Here is a 22037-nt window from a genome sequence, read left to right as displayed (position 1 = left end):
AATTAGAATTTAAAAAGGGAAAAAATACAAAAAAACACTTATCAGTAGGTAAGTTGTCTAGAGTCGCTTCAAACCTTTCTGACCTTTGATAAAAAGCCAAAACTGTAGTTAACATTTTCACGAATGTTGCTTAGGTTTGCATTTGAACATCTCACAGCATATTAGGGAGCCATGATGGAGTGCAAACCAAACATTGCACGTTAACACAAGACAATGTTTTCTTTTCTCACCAAATTAGACGCAGTACTTAAGAATTCAATTCCAAAAAATTCACCAACATTTGACAAATTTGACAAAGGGATTAATTTTGGAAAAGGCGGGAGGAAATAAATCCCTTAACTACACAACAAGAAGTCACTTCCGTCACGCAACTGACGAAGGGCAGCCGAGAGGACACTGGAAACAACCTGATAGAAGCCCCCAAAACAACATGGCGCCCAAGAAGCGAGTAAAGCAACATAGTGCTCAGAAAAACCCAACAAAGAAGTCCGAAGACCCCGACTACTTGAAAAAAGTCGACCCCATATTGATGAAAAATATCAAACAGTTGACTGCCGGCCGAAGCAATCTTCGCATTTTCGTGCCAATGTGTGGCAAGACTCCCGATATGCTGTGGTTAGCTGAACAGGGTCACGCGATCACCGGCGTGGAAATAAACGCTCGCTACATCAAGGCTTTCTTCCGCAACGCGGAGCTAGAATACACTCTCCGATCAGAACAATTTACGCCAAAGAAGAAAGTGAACCTATACGAAGCGAAGGGCAAGGATATTACTCTGTATCAGTGTGATATCTTTGATTACAACGTGGAGGTTTCAGGGAAGTTTGACGCCATCTGGGATCAGTCCGCCATTCCTATAGTCAATGAGATGGGGGCCAGACGACTCAAACAGTACACAAGCCTAATGCAAGCGCTACTGAAACCTGACGGACGCCATATGGTAGAGGTATGCAAACATGGGTCGAACTTCGTAGACGAGAAGATGCTCAAATCATTGTTTGGAGATAAGAGCGATGTTCGTTACTTAGGTAACAACCTTACTTTCTGTCAAACTTTTAAACTTGGCATGAAAACATAAGTAGGCACATACAGTTGAGAAGACAATGAAAAAACAAACAAACAAAAAAAAACAGCGTAATAGTATTCAATGAATTTGTACTTTTGTTTCGAAATTTCAGTAGCAGTTAAAAGATTTATTCCCCTGAGCGCGAAGGGGTAAACGCTCCATCCAGTCCATCTGACCGTTAACAACTGCACACCCCATTTTAAGCAAAATCTCAGACAAATGTTTAGTTATTATTAATTATACATCGCCTACGAGAGAGTTCGGGACTAAGCGATTGGAAGCTCGACTTCTGTCACGGTTAAAAGGTTTACTCCCACTGGAAGCAAAAGGTTTAAACTGGCAAAATAAAAAACCGACTGGTCTTATGCTGGATAGTGTTTTACACAACCAGGCCATTGGTAACAAGAATTGCTGAAAATTAACGTATTTTATCTTTGTTGCTGATTTCAATGAAATTCCCTTGAATTTGTTTGATTGAGCAGTGATATTATAAACATTATGGTCGTTGGGGTTCATAAGAGAGGGGGGAGGGGGGTGGGGAGGGTGCACAGAGACACCAAATCACGCCCCGCTTTTTTATGAACGCAAGTATTTTCCAAGTGCAATAGTTTTGCCTTTTTTTCAACGCTAATCAAGCGGCGACTAATAGTTAACCTTTCAGTAAACGTTTCGCGAAATAGGAACAAGAATTTGGAAGTACGACCCGGAGGAATTCGCGGAAGAGGAGTGCGACGAAGGCGGTGAGGGCATGGGACACGGACATCACGAACACGAGCACGAATCACACGGACACGAGGAACACGGACATGGTGATCACGGAGATGAGGAAGGGGAAACGGAGATGTTTTACCACCTGATTACATTTAAGTAAGACACAAGTTAATTATTATTTTTAACTGCATAGATGGGGATAGAGCTTTGCCGTGGCTCATGACCAGGTTGCAACACAGCTGTATGTTTTGCGCTGGTCATATGGAAGGTCTGGGCCGAGTTTGAGAGTAGAAAGTGAGTCTGGAACAAAAGAAAGCGTTTGCATAAGAAAAAAGCTCAACTTCCAGAGGACTGGTTTGGGAAACCAACATGGCGGCCGTTTTATTTTTTGGGACACCAATATGGCCGCCGTGACGTCGGGTGAAATCACACTATACCGGAAAACTTTTGGCGTCGACACGAAAAGATATCCCGGATGGCATGAACGGCAACGGAAACGGCAACGGCACAGAACTGGAACAAGTCCTTCACACACATCGAACATCGTGCCAGAGCGGTTGGCCGAGAGGGTTTGGCGACCTAAATCCTAGCCTCCCACGCAAACTTTCTTTTGGCAGGTCACGCAAGCCTCTCCAACGTGGGATAGGAAGGCGTGACGAATTCCTAAGACTACTGCGCGGGAGGCTACCTAAATCTCAGTTCTCACTCCTGCATATTTACTTCCATCTCACTGGTTTCCAGGCCTCGCTCTAGCCTGCGTAGCTGGCGGAATTGTTTTGCCCGGGATACTACAGCACTCGTTCGCTAATCCAGCCAGGTACGCAGGCTATCATCGCCCCTACTTATTCACTTCCGCGACGGTCCGACTACCTGTTTACACTGCACCAAAAGGGTTTCAGAACCTCTCCAATATGTGTCGCACCACTTTAACGATCGGCGCAGCGCAGCTTCGCTTCCTTAAGGTCGGTACACACTTGGCGACAAGTTGCAGCAACAAATCGCGGCGACACGTCTTAGCGACAAATCGCTTCGTACGTACTAGAGAATTTTTGTCTCTGCAACAGAATTTTGTGGCAGCAACAAGTCGCACAAATTCTGTCTGATTTGTTTTTTGAACAAAATTATGTTGCGGACACGAAGATTTTCACAAAAATTATCCACTACGCACGATGCGATTTGTCGCTCCGACGTGTCGCCGCCACGTGTTGCTGTAACTTGTCGCCTAGTGTGTACCGACCTTTACAGAAATCGCGCCGCATTGCAAAAGTTATCCGGTATAGAGTAAACATAGCATTAGAAACATACCATCTTCGAGAACAAAGCGAATTCCAGCTAATTTGTGTCCTGTGATGAGACCGCGTTCACAAATCTCTTGGAAACCCTGAAATTCAAGCAACACGAGCAACCGTAAGCATACGTGGCAGAGTAGAAATCTTCGTTTGTAACCTGTATTATTTAAATGCCTGATTTGAGGGAAAAAATTGCGAGAAATCAGTACCTTTTCTATGGCGGGGATAAAGTTTTTGGGGATGTTCATTCCAACAGTAGCATCTAAAAATTCGATATCAGTGGCGGCTTCCGGCATGGGCTGCGAAAAAAAAAGAACAGTCAGAAAAGTGATTAGCTTGTTACGTCACCTCTTCACGTCATAAATCATCCAGAATTCTACCGGGCGTTAAACAATATGTCTTTAGAGGAGAAGCTTGGGTCTTTCAGAAGAATCGCACTTGCATTTGAATAAGCTGTGCGACGCTTGTTACAGTTCTTTTCTTCCGAGATCTGTCATAAGCAGGACGACGTCTCTTTACAAACGCGTGCATCCTCGGAGAACTAAGAGACGGGATAGGAAGGGATGAGATTGGGATATTGGGAGACGGGATAGTTTCAGGGCAAATTAACGAAAGGTAATTCAACAAGAATTGGGGAGCTCCCGGATACTTACTCGTACTATGATCTCCCGCAGGAGGAAAATTAGCCGCTAAAATATACAGTTCATTCCTCCCAATGAAGACAGGTGCGAACGCTTCAAGACTAAAGCTTTAAAAAATTCTCCGTAAAAACTATGTATGTCACCCCTTACGTTTAGCATTTTTAAAGCTTTCCTTTCTTTAAAAGGTCTCTTTTTATTAAGGAGCATCCAGTTCACCTTCGTACTTTTGTTTTTCTGTTTATTGCTTCGTTTTAGGGAGAAAGATGTACCAACGGAGAAAAGGAAAAGGAAGAACGAGGAATCCGAAAAGGAGAAAACATCCAAGAAAAAGAAGGCTGTCGAAGAAAAAGCAAAACCGAATAAGAAAGCTAGGAAGTAGATGGCTATTTTTGGCTAGAAGTGCCCAGAAAAAATTACAGACGAAATTCTTTTACATGTACGAGGCCACCCAGGATATTGGGACAAGTAGTCGCTTGATAAAAGAGTTAATAAAGGTTTGCCGTTCACAGTGGTTTACTAACAATTTTGCCCGCTTTTTTCGTTTCTTGTCTTTCTACCCTTTACCAACACGAGTTTCCTGACAGATTGAAGTGGTTACGCCCGTATTACCAAACCGCGCTGTTCGGGAGATGAACTCAAAATTTGCAGTACGTATGTTGGAGTAATTATCATGAGAAGGGGGGGGGGGGGGGGGGCGTCTAATAGACAGAGGGTGTTAATTAGAGAGTGGCGTCTGATACAAACACACCATCGTGGGAAACTGGCGTCTATTTGAGAGCGGACGTCAATTAGATCGTTTATGGGATGTAAGTAACTATGAAAACCCTCTTTGGAGAAACGGGACAGCTACTCGGGACAGACGGGATAATAAGAGGGGAAACCATTGCAAAGTTTACAAGAATAACGGGAGAGCCTCTAGGCACTTTACTTCGTTGAACCAGTTCAACAGGCATTTGAGTTCTCTGATTCTGATTGGCCAGCAATTAGTTTCTAGCCAATCAGAGCCAGGGAGGTCAAATGCTGCCGGCACTGGTTCGGTGCGGGGCAGAGCATTGAGCATTAGAGTGGGAGATTTGGGTAAGGTTGAGTGATTTCAGAGAAAATATCTTGCAAACAGAACTGAAATAAAGAGAAATCCCGCAAAGCCTTACAATGGCGTTACATTTACAACACCAACAACAACAAAAAAAGAGGTAAAAAAACCCCGACAACAGTAGAAGGCTTCGAAAAAAATCTTGTCCACCACTTCAACCCTTCAAATGTTAAACGGTCCGCCTCTAAATATGAATGGCCAGGGGATTTCTAGTCCTTCTCGTGATGAAGAATGAATCGGAGTTAGAATAACCGGTCCAAATTAGCAGTCCCAAGGTCTCAAATACAAGGTAATTATTATGTCACATAATAATTATGTAGGCAGTTCAATGAATCTGTCAACAGTAAAGACGTGGTTTTGATCCTGATAAGACAAGGGAGGGTACAGATATCTTAGCTAATAACATACAAATATGTCCCTATGGCAGCGTTCACACTTTGTGCGCGGGCAAGGTGCCCGAGTACGGTACTCGCTGGGCACTAATGTGAACACACCCTTTTTTCAAGTACCCAAGCTAGAATTCCGGCAAGGTCAAGACCTTGTACTCAGGCACAAAAGTGGGCTTTGGGTCCCTGTGTGCACATAGTTTTTGTTGGTTCTGGGGCAGTCCACTGCTTTATAATCACTCTAAGCTCATGTTTCAAAATGGCGTCTGAGAGGACAAAATAGAGGACAGTTGGACACAGTTTCATACCGAGTACTCAAAGTGTGAACGCAACACCATTTCGTGCCGGTAGCCAGTCACTGGTTCCCGGGCACCAAGTGTGGACAGCCTCTTTAAGCGAGTCAGCGCTAAATCGACGCAATCACGATATTTCTTCTCCACACCACAGTATGGTTTGTGAGCAGCACATGGAATATAGTGTAACACTTACTTCAATGCGCCCAATGACACGACCAAACTGGCCTGCTCCTCCGGTCTGTTTCTTATGAAGATAATCGAACCTGAAGATACACAAAAAGTAAAGGTAGAAACTCCTTTCTCCAGTCCTAAGCTCAACTGTGTTGTTGTCACGGGCAACCTAATCCGTTTCCAGGGGCAATTAGTCGGTCGTTGACGTCATTAGCAGCAAAGAGCGCGAAATTGTAAAAGATAACCATCGTGGGAGAGTTTACGCAAACAGTTATATATCTTTTATTATGTCGTGCGCTTTGCTGCTCATGTCACCAAAGGCTGAAACGTTGGAACTGGAAATCAACCCAGTTACCCCCTACCGCCCATCCCCCTTCCCCCAAAAATGAAAACAAACAAGCAAAGAAACATGTTTTTAACGTTAAAACCTGTTTTCCAACTCTTGCATCGTCTTGCTCAATTTCTAATCGTAGTAATTCCTCTTAAAAATACAGTTTATTCATACATAAAGTTCATGACAATAAAGAAGATAATTATCATGTAAGAGCAGTGGCTTAAGATTAAATTCTAACTTTGCTTTACTGTGTGAAGGTTGTCCATATTTACGCAAATAGTGTCGCCAAAAGGTGGACACACAATCTCGGATTAACGCACAATTTTTTCGCCTAAATACTGTGGAATGAATCAGTAATGTTGAAACTGGTAGAGGTAATGATAGTGAGTATTGTCACGCTTGTCACACAAGGTTTGCCGTCGTCTTTCCTCTCCCGTCCTGTTGCGTAAGTTCAGTAATAATGGAACTAAAGAGAAAGCATTTTTGAGCGACGCACGTCAACTAGAAGTGGACTTTTTGCATTCCTTTGCAGTGGCCATGCCCAAATTTTAGGGCAAATCGTCTTCGTAAGAGTAAAGACACTAAAGGACGCACATTTGTGGCGTCAGGGTATAAAAAAAGCTAACCTGCCAGCAAGCTCTCCTGGGGTTCCCTCGGGGTACGGGGGTGAGGGCCAGAGCGCCCCGGGAAAGCTTACTCGCAGGATAAATAAAGCAAAAAAGCTCACTTGCGGTAGACAGGCGTCGCCCAAAAACGCCTTTGCCGAAGCTCCCTATCATTCATAAAGGACACTGACGAATGTAGTACGTCACTTAATTGAAAAACGCCCATTGGGGTAACATTTAATTCATACCTTGCCTCCTTGCCTATGGTTTCTCTAAAAGCAACTTTGGGTTTTCCTGCGACGACCGGGCAGTTGTACTCGGTAAGCATCCTCTGCGATGAGAAAAACAGAGCAGAAAACAATTTTACCCAAACGTCAATAAATACGTCAAACATCAGTGTCAAAAAGTCAAACAGATAACAACAACACATAATAGAAAGCTTAAGCAAAGACGTTAAAGAAGTGTACAAAAAGCGTGATGCACGAGCAGAGTTGTTGTTTTCCTTATCTAAACCTATTACTATTTTGCCGTTTTCGTGGTCGTTGATCCGGCACTCCCTAATCCGGCACTCCAGAGTCCATTCCAGTGAGCAGTCACAATGACACGAGGTCGAGGGTGGGCAAGAGGTCGAGGCTCGAGTGGACAAATAAAACAAAACAAAACAATGTTTTCTGTCCACCATAGCCTCGAGTCGGCTGCCTTTGTTCACAAGAAAGGCGGGAAAGGCGTTCCGGACCATGCGCTTTCATACCTCTGTATAAACCTCAAGGTGAAGCTCTCCCATTCCTGAGATGATAGTCTGTAGAAAAGAAATAAATGCATATAAATTGAGACAATTCTTTGAATATATAGCCAGAAAAATATTCGCTTTTACAGCTGACGGTTTCAATGCCAGAGAGCCATCTTTTTCAAATCTGAACGGCAGAGGTTCTCTTGGCAGGTAACCGCGGCAGGACAAGCTCAGTAGGTAAAGCGCTGGAATACAAAGAGGGTGGTTGCGGATTCGATCACCGGGGTCGTGCCAGGGGTTTCAAAACAAGCCTGCAACCGCTGCAGTTCCGCCGGCTACTCTTGTCATAACAAACAGCTCGTGAAAAACAACCTCCATTTTCACAGCGGCCTACTTTTCCAGAGTAGCCCACCTAATTCAAAACATTTTGAAACCCCTGGGTCGAACAAATACTCAGGATCTTAACCCTTTAGCTCCCAAGAGAGACCAACATCAATTTTCTCCTAACAACATCGGCAGATGAATAAGAGTAAAGGTTATGAGAATTACTAAACTGATTACCAAAGAAAGGACGCTTTGATCTTGAACCAAATTCTCTCAACTATTCTTAAAAGAAGTCTGGAGAATTTGTATGTGGATCATGGGGCTTAAGGGGTTAAAGGAGCTGTGTCATGCGATTTATCAAATTCAAACAGTGGAAACCTCTAGCAAACTGGGTGAAATATAAAAGCAAGCGCTAAAAACATGAAACGAAGGTATAAATATCACAGCAAATGCAAAAGGTTGCACGGATGGACAAACTTGAAGAAGATTGAAACGGATTGCAATGGCGGTTTTTGGAAACATGTTAGCCTAACAGTTTCTCAAAGTTCTTTTTTGTTGTTTGAAACTTTTGACATACAGTGAAACCCGCCGATAAAGAACCTAGATTTTAAGAACATGTTAGGCTAAGATTGTCCATTTAGACCCCTTTTACATAAGAACCTGTTTTAGCCTACAATTTTGAAACAGGTTCTTATTTTGAGAAATTAAGTCAAACACGGAATACACAAATTTAATAGCACAAGCTCTACCAGTTAGTAAAATGAAGATAAAACCCTGGCAATGAGACAATTGACATGTAGATCAAAATATCCTTGTTCTTTTGTTCTGTTTAACTTACATAGCTTTGAATAAACTTTATAAATGGCTTTAACATGCTTGGATTGAAGGGATTATGCATGCAATACCAAAAATAGGGCCAAAATAGGCCACACCCACCAATGACAAACACCTTATCCACCTATTTAAGAACGTGAGGAGCCTAATTTTCCAGTTAGCACCATTTTTTTATAAGAACATTCTCAGCCTAGCTTGGAAATACTTGGGTTCTTATACGCGGGTCAGTTTTATTTTACTGTAATGCGTGAAGGACATGAAGCGGTGATTTGTCGTTTACAAGTGATTTATCAAACTCCACAGCGAGTAAGGATGCTTAATTGGCCATTTCCGAGTTCCCCCGGGCCTCTGTTTCAAGACGAGGTTAAGTGCTCAGCCTTTGATATGGAAACCATTTCTCATTCTCATGCAAATAAAACTCATTTTCACAAGAAAGGTTGTGCACCTAGCCTCATTTTGAAAGTGAGGGTTTTTGGAACTCTGAAGTGGCCTATTGGCACAATTGAGAAAATAAACTTGAGAGCCGCGACGCAGCCCTTTAAAAATTCCTAAGAAATGAGGGTTCTGAATTGCCCTTCAAACTGCTAGACCTTGTCTCGGATGACCACGTAAAATGGCGACCCCGTCTTGAGTTGTAGACGTAAAAATGGTGTCGTCAATTAGTACCTTCGTACTAAATACACTGACACTCATATTAAGTGCGTCTTTTGTTGGTACCTTCGGCGTTTCGTTTTGAAAATTTGGTCGCCAGCGCAATATCCCGGTTGTGATGCTTAAACCTTCAAATCCCAAGATTGACCAACATCAATTTTCTCCTAACAACATCAGCAGATCATCAAGAGTGCAGGTTATGAGAAATACTCAATTGATAACCGAAGGAGAAATGTTTTGCTCTTATATCAAGTTCCCTCAACTTATTCTTCAAGGCAATGTATGGATACTAGTGTGAAGAAATTGGATCTGGATACTGGGGATTAAAGTGTTAGTACTCTCACCTCCTTACTCTCGTCGTCGTATCTTACTCTAAACGTTGGATCCTCTCGCGTGAAGCGATTAATAGCTTTGGAGAACTGTGCAAGGTCATTCTGAGGTAATAAAAACACAGATACACATGTTAAAACTTTTCACACTCTTCCGAAGTATCTCAAGGTACGGTAGAACGGGAAACAACAACGAGCAACTTGTTCTGCAACATTGCTGCATATCCAGTTGAGAGGCGAAGTTGCGCGTTTTACTACTTTTACTTGCCACAAATCAGGTTGCTGCAGGTTGCGAGAATTTGTTGCAGAACGTAGAAAGTAGTTCTACGTTTTGCGACAAAATCTTTTACATGTTGCGCGTTTTACCGGCCCAAGGCAAACTTGATTTGCAGCAAGTGACGTGGTTTGCGAGCAAGCTCTCCATCTAGGGATATCGTTAAAAGTAGACGCGCGAGAGGCACGCGAGAGGCCTCGCGCATTCTCGCGCGGCTCGCTCCGCTTGCCCGCATAAGAGAGCTTGCTCGCAGGCTACAAGTGACGTAACTCCTGTGTATCGGGTAAACTCCCGCGTAATTTTATCCAATCAGAAGTCAGTATTCACGCAACTTGCAAGACAAGTTTGATTCGTGGGAGGTAAAACGCACAACATCGCCTTTCAACTCGTTTTGTAGCAATGTTGTAAAACAATGTACGTTTTGGTTGCCTGATTTACCGTAGCTTTAGGCTACACGGCACCGGACGAATCCTCGACCGGTTGAAAATCAGGGGCACCCAACGTCAATTTTGGAAAATATGTCTTCGGAAGACGATTTGAGACCTAGAATTTTCGGAACACTTGTTGTAAAATTTCTTGCTTGCCTGCCTCTCCTAGGATTTTCGAACATCTAAAAAACGGTATAATTGCCCATTTTTAACGGATTTTTACCCTACAAACGTCACCTAGAATTTTCGGGAGCCTTTTTTCTGGCTGAAATTTTCGTAAAGGTAAGTTTTGATCCCTGTAATTTTCGGATCACTAGACTTTCAGCAAGGAAATCCGAACATATAAAAAATTTTTAGGGGCTAAAAATATGCCTATATCTACCCTTTAAATACTAAAATACGTTTAACAATATTATGTTTAAGTGGTTTTGAACTATATTCTCGTTGGGTACCCTTGCTTAGTTCTCGTGGCACCGGTCAAAAATTGGACCCGACAATCTAAACCTTAGACAAACACTGATTCCTGCAACAACAGATCATCCACCGCTTGGAATTCTTACATAATGAAATCAAAATTACAACAAAATGCTCTTCAAGCATGAACTCGGGCATAAATTCTAGAAAAATCGGTTAAAATTCAACACTCACTGAACGCTTTGAGTCCCACATACATGTAGGGTCAATGAACCAGCCTTCCGGTTCGCGACGTCAAGTGAAACGAATCCTCTGTTCTGATTGGCTATCCGGATCTTAGCCTCACGGGATTTCCCGCTTTTTTCCCGTAAGAACATATTGCCAATTTTGTTTTGGCAATAGTTTGTTCGCTCAAGATGGCAAGAATATTAGCCTCGTTGTTCGTTTGTTTGTTATTTGCGTTTTCTTGTAAATTAAATATAAGAAATTTTGAGTTTGCAGTTATGTAAAGTCACTTCCCACCTAGATTAGCTTTTCCCGTGTTTGGATAGTGGGAAAACGAAATTGTACCTATTATCTGGCCAATTAAAATGAATTAATGAGCTACTTGATTTACGAGTGACTCATAGGATTGACTGGGATAGTCCGCATATTCTCAACAATGTATGTATTTGTTCGTCTCACGTAAACAGTTTCTTTTGCAAACTAAGCGTTTCTCTCCGTTTACTGGTGTGGATAAATGCCGAAAGAAGGAACGAGCAAACATATGACTGAGTACATGGGAAAACGGAGTGCCCCGCACATGACGTGCCTGCCGAACACGGTAATCACCTGGGTGACTACGACTAACAAAGAAAACCACAATACCTCCGTCGGAAGGTCAAAAAAAAAATCAATGTTAGTATGATAATTGGGAGATAAAAAACATTAGACTTACTTACGCGTTAGCTTCTTGGGGGTAAGTGGAATTTTGAAAATCTAGCCTTATAAACAAATAGTTACTGATGTTGATGCCGTTAGTAGAGTATCTATACTGCCTTGATCAAAGCTCTTGATCAATACCGTTATTTACCGTATTTATTCGAATAAGCGCCCACCCTCGAATTAGCGCCCACAACCAAAACCCACTCTCCTTCCCCCTCACAGCCCGGCAGAAAAACTGAATAAGTTCCCCGAAGACGGAGTTTTGTTCAGAGTATTTTACAGAAACCTTGTTTTGTTACATCTTCGCGTTTTGTTATTACCATTTATTGTTTTGTTGCAAAATGAACATACCACACTTGCTGAAAATGGAGAAAATTTAATAAGCGCCCAGCCTCGAATAAGCGCCCACTTTCAAGGTCCAAAAATTTAATAAGCGTCCAGGGCGGTTAATCGAATAAATACGGTAATACTATGGCTGATTTTGCCATTGGAGTGTAACTATACCACTGAGATCCTGTAATATGAAAGCATTAAGGTTTCGACTATATCTCACAGTTTCACTAGCACTGACTGTGAGAAGCAGTTGAAAGCTTCCGACTGCTAAAACATCAAGGGTCCTTGAGACTAGCGTTGTACAAGTATGTCGAGATATTGAGCACGCCGGAAGTTTGGAGAGCACGAAAGAGGCGTAAGAGTAGCTCGACATACGCACTGCTGAAGCATGAACTAATTGTTTTATAACATTATCGAAGCGATCAATGCAGCAGTTAACTTAAAATTTTATTATTGTAGGGCGCGCTCAAAGAACGAACAAGCAAACATATCAAGTACATGGGTCATGCAGCTGATGGGAAAACGAAGTGGCCCGCACATGACGTGCCTGTCGAACACGGTAATCACTTGGGTGACTACGACTAACAAAGAAAATCACAATACCTCCGTCGAGAGGTAAAAAAAAAATCAATGTTAGTATGATAATTGGGAGATGAAAAACGCAAGACTTACTTACGTGTTAACTTCTTGGGGGTAAGTGGAATCTTGAAAAATCTAGCCTTATAAACAAATAGATACTCATGTTGATGCTGTAGAGAGTGCCTTGATCAACGCTCTTGATCAATACCGTTGTTTAATACTATGGCTGATTTGGCCATTGGAGTGTAACCACTGAGATCCTGCCAATATGAAAGCATTAAGATTTCGACTATATCTCACAGTTTCTAGGGGCACCCAACGAGAATATAGTTTAAAACCACTTAAAAATAGCATTGTTAAACGTATTTTAATATTCAAACGGTAGATATAGGCATATTTTTATCCCCTAAAAATTTTTCATCTGTTCGCATTTCCTAGCTGAAAGTCTAGTGATCCGAAAATTATAGGGATTAAAACTTACCTTTTCGAACATTTCAGCTAGAAAAAAGGCTCCCAAAAATTCTAGGTGACCTTTTTAGGGTAAAAATCCATTAAAAAAATAGGCAATTTTCCATTTTTTAGATGTTCGAAAATCCTAGGAGAGGCAGCAAGCAAGAAATTTTACAACAAATGTTTCGAAAATTCTACCTTCCAATGCAAGAGGATTTTTAACTTCTTTTGAAACTGAAAGCTCTTCTTGCGACTATATAAGGGTTTCAGGTCGTTTAATTTTTTCTCTAAAGTGTCTCCCGGATCTGAATAACTAAAAGCGATTTTCTTTTGTCAGGGAATGCGATGGTTTCCTACAATATTTTGTCATGCTGGGCCCAGCTCGTTAGTGTTTTTTTTGGGCAGGATGTTGAATTCTCTCGGATAGTGATTTACAGATAAAAAATACTGAAGCTACATCGACTATGGAGAACTGCAAATTGTGACTGATTTAAAATTGCAACTTGGTTCTCCACACGAACTTCATCAGTTGTCGGGTTAGCTTTGTTCTTAGATGCTTTTACAAGAGCACTCTAGTTGTCTGCGCAGTGGCGAGAACGGTAAGCAGCTCTGTCTAGATGAGCTTTGACCTGTATTGATCGTTCGGATTCATTCAGATTTCACCATTAACGCCGTCCACGCGTTCCCAAATACAAAAAAAAGTTGTTTTGGTTTCACGCCTGGTTTCACACACGCGCCTCTAAGTTCATTTCCGCTCCTCGGAAGGACAAACAATTATTGGTCAATTATGACAGCTGATGACAGCATCAAATGTCGTTGCATCCAAGTGGGCGGTTTTCAAAATTGCAAGTGTTTCCTTCCTCTCTTCCGCACCACTCCCCGCTCTTTTCCTTGTGCCACCGCACAGAAACGCTTGCTACGCAGGCTAGAGGCAGTTGCAGGCTAGAAGCGGTTGAAAGCTTCCTACTGCTGAAATATCAAGGGTCCTTGAGACTAGCGTTGTACAAGCACCCTTATTTACTCATAGTACTCAACAAAAGACAGAAGGTATTTTAGCTTACGTTAAAGGAGCTATAGTCACGATATTTGCTATCTTTTCAGAAAGCTAAAACTTGTCTTCCCAAAAAACTGAATTCCAAAAACTAATGATCCAGTTTTGTTATTTAAGACTAGTCATTGAAACTGTTTCCTGTCGTCTCTTGCAACGGATGGCGAATGAAAAAGTTGGCCCAACCGTTTCAAGTTTTAATGATATGTCTACAAAAATAACCAAACCATTTATTATGCTGAGTGCTCCCTGCATGATGAAATTTGTGTCATATCGTCTCAATAACCGGCTACTCGAGCATTTTGTGCACCGGTAAAGGTACGAAGTGATGACTTCACCAATGATTTGACCTAAAACAGCTATATCCTTGTGACATTCTAATCCTGACGTCAGGGTTAGAATGTCACAAGAATATTGCTGTTTTAGTGACCTAGTGGAACAAGGGCCAAACGCATATAAACGGTCAGGATAAGAATGCCACAAAGATATTGCTGTTTTAGTGACCTAGTGGCACAAGGGCCAAACGCGTATAAACCGGGACCCCCAACGACTTTTTTCTATATAAAAACTGTTCGAAGGAGCAAATATTGCCTACAAATTATTTGCAAAGCTCGAGAAAGGCTAAAAATTCCCGGATAACCGTTCCACTCGACAGAAGGTAATTTAGCATACAAAAATAATTATATTCTACTCTAATTCTAATGGTGAAAGTGTTAAGTTATGTGCAAACTCTCAACAATATTAAGCCCGTATGCACGGGGCTAAAAGTTTGACCGGTTTCAAACTTTGCGGGTTTACCTCGGTGTAAAAACCTGTGAAGTTTTTCTGTTTTCTAGCTATCATTTTCTTTGGCTCTATTGTGTTGACTTCTCAGTGGCTTCTTTGTATTCATTGCTTTACGTCAATGGTGGTTTCACAGCTCCAAACAACACGCAAGAACATTCAACAGGGTGTGAAACGGACGCAACATGTAACATCCAACAATTTAGGGAGTTGTGTGGCCAAAAATGTTGTGTCAGTTGGCACGGGGCTTTGCTTATTAAATTGAAGCCAGCGCCGCAAAACTCCAATGAAAACCCAATCATCAGTGATAACAGATTGAAGTTTATAGAAGCACACACTGTAATCCAACCAAAGCGTGAATACCAGTCAACCATCAGTTTTTGAAATGTGAAATTAACTGAACTGAAAGTGTTTCCTCGCATAAGCGACTACATTTTGAAAAGCTGAAATTTCTAAATAGGATCGATTTCAATAAACATTTTAAAATGATTATAAAAGATAACAAAGTGGCACAATGTTTTAGCGACATTACTGCTTCAAATTCCCTCTCACACTTGCTAATTGAAAGAGGACCACTTCTATTGTTGTTGTATTTTAAGGAAGACAAAAGGTCTTTTGTAGCCTTTGTGCTAAGAACAGCGAGGCGAAGGTGTTGAAAATTTCCCTTTAAAAGTAAATTCACGATCTTTCAATCTTCCTCGCGATTATTCCAGCTTACTTTGTCGCATGTAAGCGATCTCTCCTGGAGCTGAGTTCCCAAGAACCATATTCAAGTTGAGAAAGAAAGAAAGTTTCGTCCTCGCTTGTTTGCTTCCTCCATAATACATGTATTAGCCTGCGAAAACATCCGTTTCTCCTCGCTCTTCGCCGCCGAGCACGTTTCACGAAACGTCCTCATCGAAGAAGAACGAGGAGAAACGGATGTTTTCGCAGGCTAATACACGTATGTGAAAATTAGGCACGTCGCAGCCGTGCAGTGACGTCACACAATGCACAACAGTTGTTATTTTCTGCTTGCCGTTCATGTTGCTGGAGCTTAGGCCCCTCCACATGAATCTAGAAATTTTTAAAATCTTATATTTTGTTACCTGGATTCGAAACCACTTTGGAGAGGGGTCTCAAAAAGATGCGGTTTCTGCGAGCGGATTCATTGGTTTCATAACGACGGAACGTCGACTCAGTCGTGCACGAAAAATGAGGCTTCGGTTAAAAAATATCCGGATTCGATTAGACGTGGCTCTAAAGTCACTATTCTTGTCAGGGAAAAAATTGTTTGCAAAAAAATGTCTTTACATCTGATAAAATCGCTGAAATGTAATTACCATTGAGGCAATGTCTCGTGATTCGCTAACTGGAATCCCATATGTGATTCCAGGTTATATTTCCCAAACGCCTTATTGCCGGAGGGCAGGTGAATATAGTCGCAATATGGTTGTTTTTGACAACCGCTTGATTAATGTTAAAAATTCTTTCCTGTGTTGATCGGAAAGCACTCCACAAATTAACAGCTACGCTAGTATCCCATTCTAATATCAGATTGAGTGGATTAGGAGTTGCTGCGGAACACCGAGTCTTCTGTTTGGAAACTGCAGTGTTTCCCAGCAAACTGGACCGAAACGGGTGAGATGACAATTTTTAGCTAGCGATATCTCTAGGAATCTACGCTCAAGTGCTATACCGCATCTGGTCGTGCTTCTTGAAACAGAAACTTCTGAAGATTCAGCCTCCAAGTCATTCAACAGCCTGCCAAATGACATCAAACTAGAGAGTAAAGCTAAAACATAAGCGAGAAAAGTTTTGAAATAATTTAAAACGAAGGCCGAACCTGGATTAGACTAATTTTTTAAATTGTTTCTTCCTTTTTTAACTTATATATGTTCCATCGACTTTGAGACTCAGTAGTACAGTAGAAACCCGGTGACTCAAACTTCGAAGGGAAACGAAAAAACAGTTCGAGTTAGCGAGGGCTAGAGTTATCAGGGTCGATTGGAAAGTTCACTTTGCCATGTTAAACATTGAAAGTTACTGATTTTTCAGCACTTCAGTGTATAGTGCAGTGAAAATTTAACTTATTTGAAAAAGAACCTGTAATATGATAAGGCAGTTTTTATGATAAAACGAGATCGGTTTGTTGCACCAATTGAAATCAGGTTGCTGTAGTGTTGACAAGTGTTAGTTTTAGTGTTTTTACCAAAATACAACAAGAAAAGCTAATGGGATGGCATCCGAGTGGAGTTACAAGAACCTGAATTCGAGTTTCAGTGAATTTTTGATAAAGGGAAAGGCAATTTAGCTCGAGTTAGCGGAGAATTCGAGTTATTCGAGTTCGAGTTAACGGAGTAAAAATGACGGAAACGTGGGGTGAGATCCAAGGGAAACAATCAACCAACAACCAACTTTTTTTTTTGAACGTCTGCATCTGGAAATCACACTGGCAAAACCTAGTCTTCTTTCCATAACGCATCGTAATCACCCAGTTGCATGACACTTCCAACATTTCTTGGTTCAGTCCTTCAGTACAAGCCCTCTCGAATCTGGTAATTCAGGCTACCAGGACAATCGGCAATTTTCCCAGCTCAAACGAAAACCAACAACAACAACAACAAACTCCCGTTAAAATAGCTTTGATGCAAAGAGAATTTGCAACGTTTCACCTGTTTCACAAAAACACAGATTGCAGCACAACTTGTCAAATATTAAGCAGCTGGTCTGTTTGCCCTGCTGCCTTTTCTCGCCGCCAAACCAAATTTATACATTAGTTTCAACACATACAAAGCTCAAAAATCTTTTCTTACGTAAAAATTTCCCGCCTAGCCTGGCAGCAAGAAGAGCTAAGTCGTTCCTGGTAAATTAAAATATTACAGGCCTCGTGAAACATCATCTCCAAGATAACGCAAGAGGTCTTGTAAAATTGCTGCTTTCAATTAGAGTTTACAGCAGGATTATTGTTTTATATTGTATCTTTTATTTACTACTTCTCCCTTTTCACTCTCACGACATCAAAAATTGAAATCGAAACCATTCAATACAGAATACGGTTACGTGTGAAAATCCCGAAAGAAAAAGTTGCGGATTCAAATATATTCTGAAAAGTGTAGGCGGGGCCTCAGAAATCAATAAAGAGAGACTGTTGCGAGATAAATGGTGGTTGACCCAGTCTTATTTTTACATGAGCTCGGATTCCTTTGTTCTTTTCGGGGGGAACATATTACATATCCGCCGAATCAACGGGTCTGAAAAGCTGGGTGCGGCTTTGATTCTTTGAAGGGAAGAGCGGGGCTAATGAACAGCTAATTAAAATGCGAGGGGATTATGTATTAATATGCAAGAGGGATAAGTGACTTTTCCCCCTTGCATATAAACACATAATCCGCTTGCATTTTAATACACCGTATTCACAAATGGCGGACACGCGGGAAAAAGCTGGTGCCTAGTCATGAAAGCGAGGCGTTGGAGGATAAACAAAAATTGCAAATGAAGACTTTCAGTGAACTTGCAGAGTGTTTAGCACGGATTCCACCTAAAATAACTTTGTACGGACTTCTTTTTAAGTACAATTACGTGGGATGTCTTCTGCTTTTAATGTTTAGTAGTGATTTGCTGTTTCCAATCAAAAGGGACGCGTATATCTTCAAGGAAACAGGATGATTTTGTAGGTTTCGTGGACGATCGCCGGAGAAAAGCGGCAAACATGTTGGCCCAAACTTCACATTGAAACCGAGTACGAAAGCCAGCTCACTGCAATTCGGTGAAACAGAAATATAAACAAATCTTGGTGGCAAGAAAAAAAGAAATAAGCGACAGATATATGGCCTACTTGTTAACGCAAGAGACGTCTGCCGTTGAACTGAAACACATGGATAAAAGGAAGACAGGAAAGAAGAGGTGACTGAGGTTTCGATGAAGTTGTGTTTGGTTTTTGTTTGCCAGGACGTTATTCTCTGGTCTTAATCGATGAAGGACATCAATTAGAACTATTTTTTTAGTATAAAAAAAAGGAGCGTTCGAGTGGAGTACGCTCAAAATTTCAACATGTTACTCGGCAGACTCGGTAAGCCGGCCACATATCATTTCAGCGAGTAATTTCGTATTTTTTATCTTTGGCTGTTAAGACTTTTAACTTAATGTTTCATAATAATTTAAAGTTGAAGAATACGTAAATAAATAAAATGATGGTCTTCTTAAACGGATCCAGACTCGAATTTAATTATTCGAAACAGAAGCTTGCCGTATTCATTCCTGACACAAACATTGCCTTAAAAGTTTAACCTAGTAAAATGAAAGCTTTATACTACTTTTTTACCAAGAACTCTCTGAGATAATGCCCTAAAGGAGACCAGGCAAATAGCAAGCCATAAGATTCACACAGTACAGCTTCTAATTTTAATAAAATTATTTTTAATTATTTCGCAATGACAAAGAAATCATGAGATTTTTACTAAGCTCTGCCAACGTACCTCAGTAACAATTCACTCCAAAGCGACGGAATTAATATTATCCAAAGGAAGTTGTAAATGCAGAAATACATATATACATAGATATGTATAAAATGACACTGACATGAATAAATGAGCCTTGTGAATGAATCTTTCACCCGCTCTCGACTTGACCTGTTTTGTGTAATGGCGGAGGTCTCTTCCGTTAACAAGTAGGCCATATATCCGTCGCTTATTTCTCTTTCTCTCGCCACCAATATCTGTTTTTATTTCCTTTTTACAGAATTGTAGTGATCTGGCTTTCGTACTCAGTTTCAATGTGAAGTTTGGGCCAACATTTTGCCGCTTTTCTCGAGCCATAGCCCACTTGTCAAGCTTCTGATGCTTTGGAAACCTACAAAATCATCCTGTTTCCTTGAAGATATACGCGTTCCTTTTGATTGCAAACAGAAAATCACTACCAAACATTAAAGGCAGAAGACATCCCACGTAATTGTATTTAAAAAGCAGTCCGTACAAAGTTATTTTTGGTGGAATCCGTGCTAAACACTCTGCAAGTTCACTGAAAGTCTTCATTTGCAATTTTTGTTTATCCTCCAACGCCTCGCTTTCATGACTAGGCACCAGTTTTTTCCCGCGTGTCCGCCATTTGTGAATACGGTGTATTAGCTTTTCATAGAGAACAAATTTACAAATGTTCATTGGAAATGTTAAACACGACGTTATAAGTATAGGTAATAGCATGATTAGTACTGATATTTGGCATAAATACCACGAGAGATATTTCAAAATTGTTATACGTAATTTCACGAGCCGTTAGACTGAGCTTTCTTTTGCACCACAATCACGAATTTTCTTAGTTGGTGGTTCATCGATTTCCGCAGCCAGAACGACAGTTCGAAAATAAACAGCGTTTTTAAAATTCCACGGTTCCACGAAAGTGTCGCTGTCATATTTAGGCGTTCCGTTCTTTAACCAGTCATCCCAAACGCTTGTACTCCATGTAGTTGACCTCTTTGTGTTTTTTTTGAATGAAGATTAAAAATTGCTTTCCGAAAGCTCAATTGCAGTACAGCCACTTAAGCTGCTTCGGTTTGAGTAATAAACGGTTCTACTTCTGACTCTGAATCGCTCGACACTGCTAGGCTCATTAGGCTGTTTCTAGCATTCACTGCGAACAACTAATTCGAAACGCGACTTTGAAAAACTAACATAATTAAAAAGCCCAGAAACTTGTCAATGCCACCAGTGCCAGCATGGAGTGTTGAAAAAACAAAAGAAAGCTGAACAATAGAGGGATCTTTATTCAATGTATCCCATGAAGAATCCTCGCCAATGTAAAAATAACCCTTTACATCATCACCGAATGAACTGTCTGAAAAGCTGGGTGCGGCTTTGTTTGTTTGAAGGGAAGAGCGGGGCTAACGAACAGCGAACTAAAATGCCAGGAGATTATGTATTAATATGCAAGAGGGATAAGTAAATAGTCAACTGGTTGCCTCCTGCCAGCTGGGGTCTTTAATCCTGTTATGTTGTATTTAAATTATTTGTTTCTAAGTACTTGAGTGGAGTGCCTGTAAACTAGCTGGATAAGCTAACAGCACTTTCCACGATAAACAAACCTTTAAACCTTTTTTCTTTTTTTAAGTGACTTATCCCCCTTGTATATTAATACGTAATCCCCTCGCATTTTAATTAGCTTTTCACGAAGAACAAATTTACAAATGTTTATTGGAAATATTAAACACGACGTTACAATTACTAATATTAAACTGAGCTGCGTTTCTTTTGCGCCACATTCGCGGATTTTCTTAGTCGGTGGTTCATCGATTTCCACCACCAGAATTGCGGTTCGTAATTGAACAGCGTATTTAAAATTCCACGGTTTGGAGCTACAACGAAAGTGTCGCTGTCATGGTAAGGCGTTCCGTTCTTTAACCTAGTCATCCAAAACTCGTGTACTCTATGAAGACATGTGGTTAACCAATTTGTGTTTTTTACATTGGCGAAAGATCCTTGGTGCGAAAACTGAAATTGTCAACTGCTTGCTCGTTGTCTGCACCCGCAAATGAATTCGAATTCGAAATGCGACTTTAGGAAACTAACATAATTAAAAACAAGAGAAACTTGTGAATGCCACCAGTGCCAGCATGGGGTGAAAAAGCCAAAGAAAGATAAACAGTAGTGGCACTTTTCCTCAATGTATTTTTGCATCCCTTGAGAATCCTAGCCGATGAAAAAATAAGCCGTTTATCGGCCTTCAGCTCGTGGTTAGCCTTCGTAGCTGGCGGTATTGAATAGTAGTCGAGTGAGATTTTAGTCTCTGAATCTTGAAGGCAGTCTGCGCTCACGTTGTGATCGGCGAGGTCCACATTCTATTGTTGCACGTAACGTGTCTTCTGATTCGATTCCGGGTGTGCTCAGCATTGTTTCTCCTGTTGAGTCAGCGTTTGGTGGTTGTCTCTCCTGTTCTTGTTCTGACTGCGTAGACGCGATTTTAAGCTGGTCCATCACTGCGCTGTATCCATCAGCTGGCTCTGCTTTCGCTCTCCTGATTTGGCAATGATTACGGCGAACGGGTTCCATTGCTGTTTTGACCACGCAGGACCTTGGTGTGGGCTTTTCTACTACCTTCCCATGGAGCCATGGTTGGGGCGCGGTTTGAGGTACACTTTTCCCCCTTCTGTGAACTCTCTAAGAGGGGTTAGTGCCTTCATGTCGTTCTGCACCTTTGACCTGTTTCTCCTTTCTGTAATGTTTTCTTGCACAACCCTGGGACATACTCGTTTTGGGACATCAAGCGATCGGCAGGGGAACAGTCGTATCCTTGTTGGGGTGTGTTTCGGTACGCTAAGAGAGCTAAGTAAGGGTCCTCGTTACGGGATTTCTTCAAGATATTCTTGGCAAT

General features: G+C 41.3%; 2 protein-coding genes across 2 annotated transcripts in view; one reads left to right on the top strand and one right to left on the bottom strand.

Moving 5' to 3' along the window:
* Positions 1 to 22037, bottom strand: part of LOC140951317 (elongation factor G, mitochondrial-like) — a 51053-nt gene that overhangs the window by 6747 nt on the left and 22269 nt on the right. The window contains exons 18-23 of the mRNA XM_073400569.1: positions 9476 to 9565; positions 7344 to 7391; positions 6841 to 6923; positions 5676 to 5745; positions 3276 to 3365; positions 3083 to 3158 (exon numbers count right to left, since the gene is read on the bottom strand). Of these exons, the coding sequence (XP_073256670.1) occupies positions 3083 to 3158; positions 3276 to 3365; positions 5676 to 5745; positions 6841 to 6923; positions 7344 to 7391; positions 9476 to 9565 (457 nt within the window). The remainder of the gene's footprint in view (positions 1 to 3082; positions 3159 to 3275; positions 3366 to 5675; positions 5746 to 6840; positions 6924 to 7343; positions 7392 to 9475; positions 9566 to 22037) is intronic.
* LOC140951314 (probable thiopurine S-methyltransferase) lies at positions 428 to 4200 on the top strand. The gene is made up of 3 exons (XM_073400567.1): positions 428 to 1028; positions 1747 to 1933; positions 3963 to 4200. Exons 1-3 carry the CDS (start codon positions 431 to 433, stop codon positions 4084 to 4086), a joined length of 909 nt encoding a protein of 302 aa, XP_073256668.1. The 5' UTR covers positions 428 to 430; the 3' UTR covers positions 4087 to 4200.

Source organism: Porites lutea, chromosome 10 (genome assembly GCF_958299795.1).
Source record: "Porites lutea chromosome 10, jaPorLute2.1, whole genome shotgun sequence".
Lineage (NCBI taxonomy): Eukaryota > Metazoa > Cnidaria > Anthozoa > Scleractinia > Poritidae > Porites > Porites lutea.
Note: the sequence above shows the minus strand (reverse complement) of the source record. Positions and strands in the feature narration are given on the sequence as shown.

What these genes read in the sequence shown, in the direction of transcription:
- LOC140951314 (XM_073400567.1), top strand. Translation starts at nt 431, where the DNA reads ATGGCGCCCAAGAAGCGAGTAAAGCAACATAGTGCTCAGAAAAACCCA. An exon ending in GAGCGATGTTCGTTACTTAG is followed by an intron (nt 1,029 to 1,746) that starts GTAACAACCTTA and finishes TTCGCGAAATAG; the next exon opens with GAACAAGAATTTGGAAGTAC. An exon ending in TACCACCTGATTACATTTAA is followed by an intron (nt 1,934 to 3,962) that starts GTAAGACACAAG and finishes GCTTCGTTTTAG; the next exon opens with GGAGAAAGATGTACCAACGG.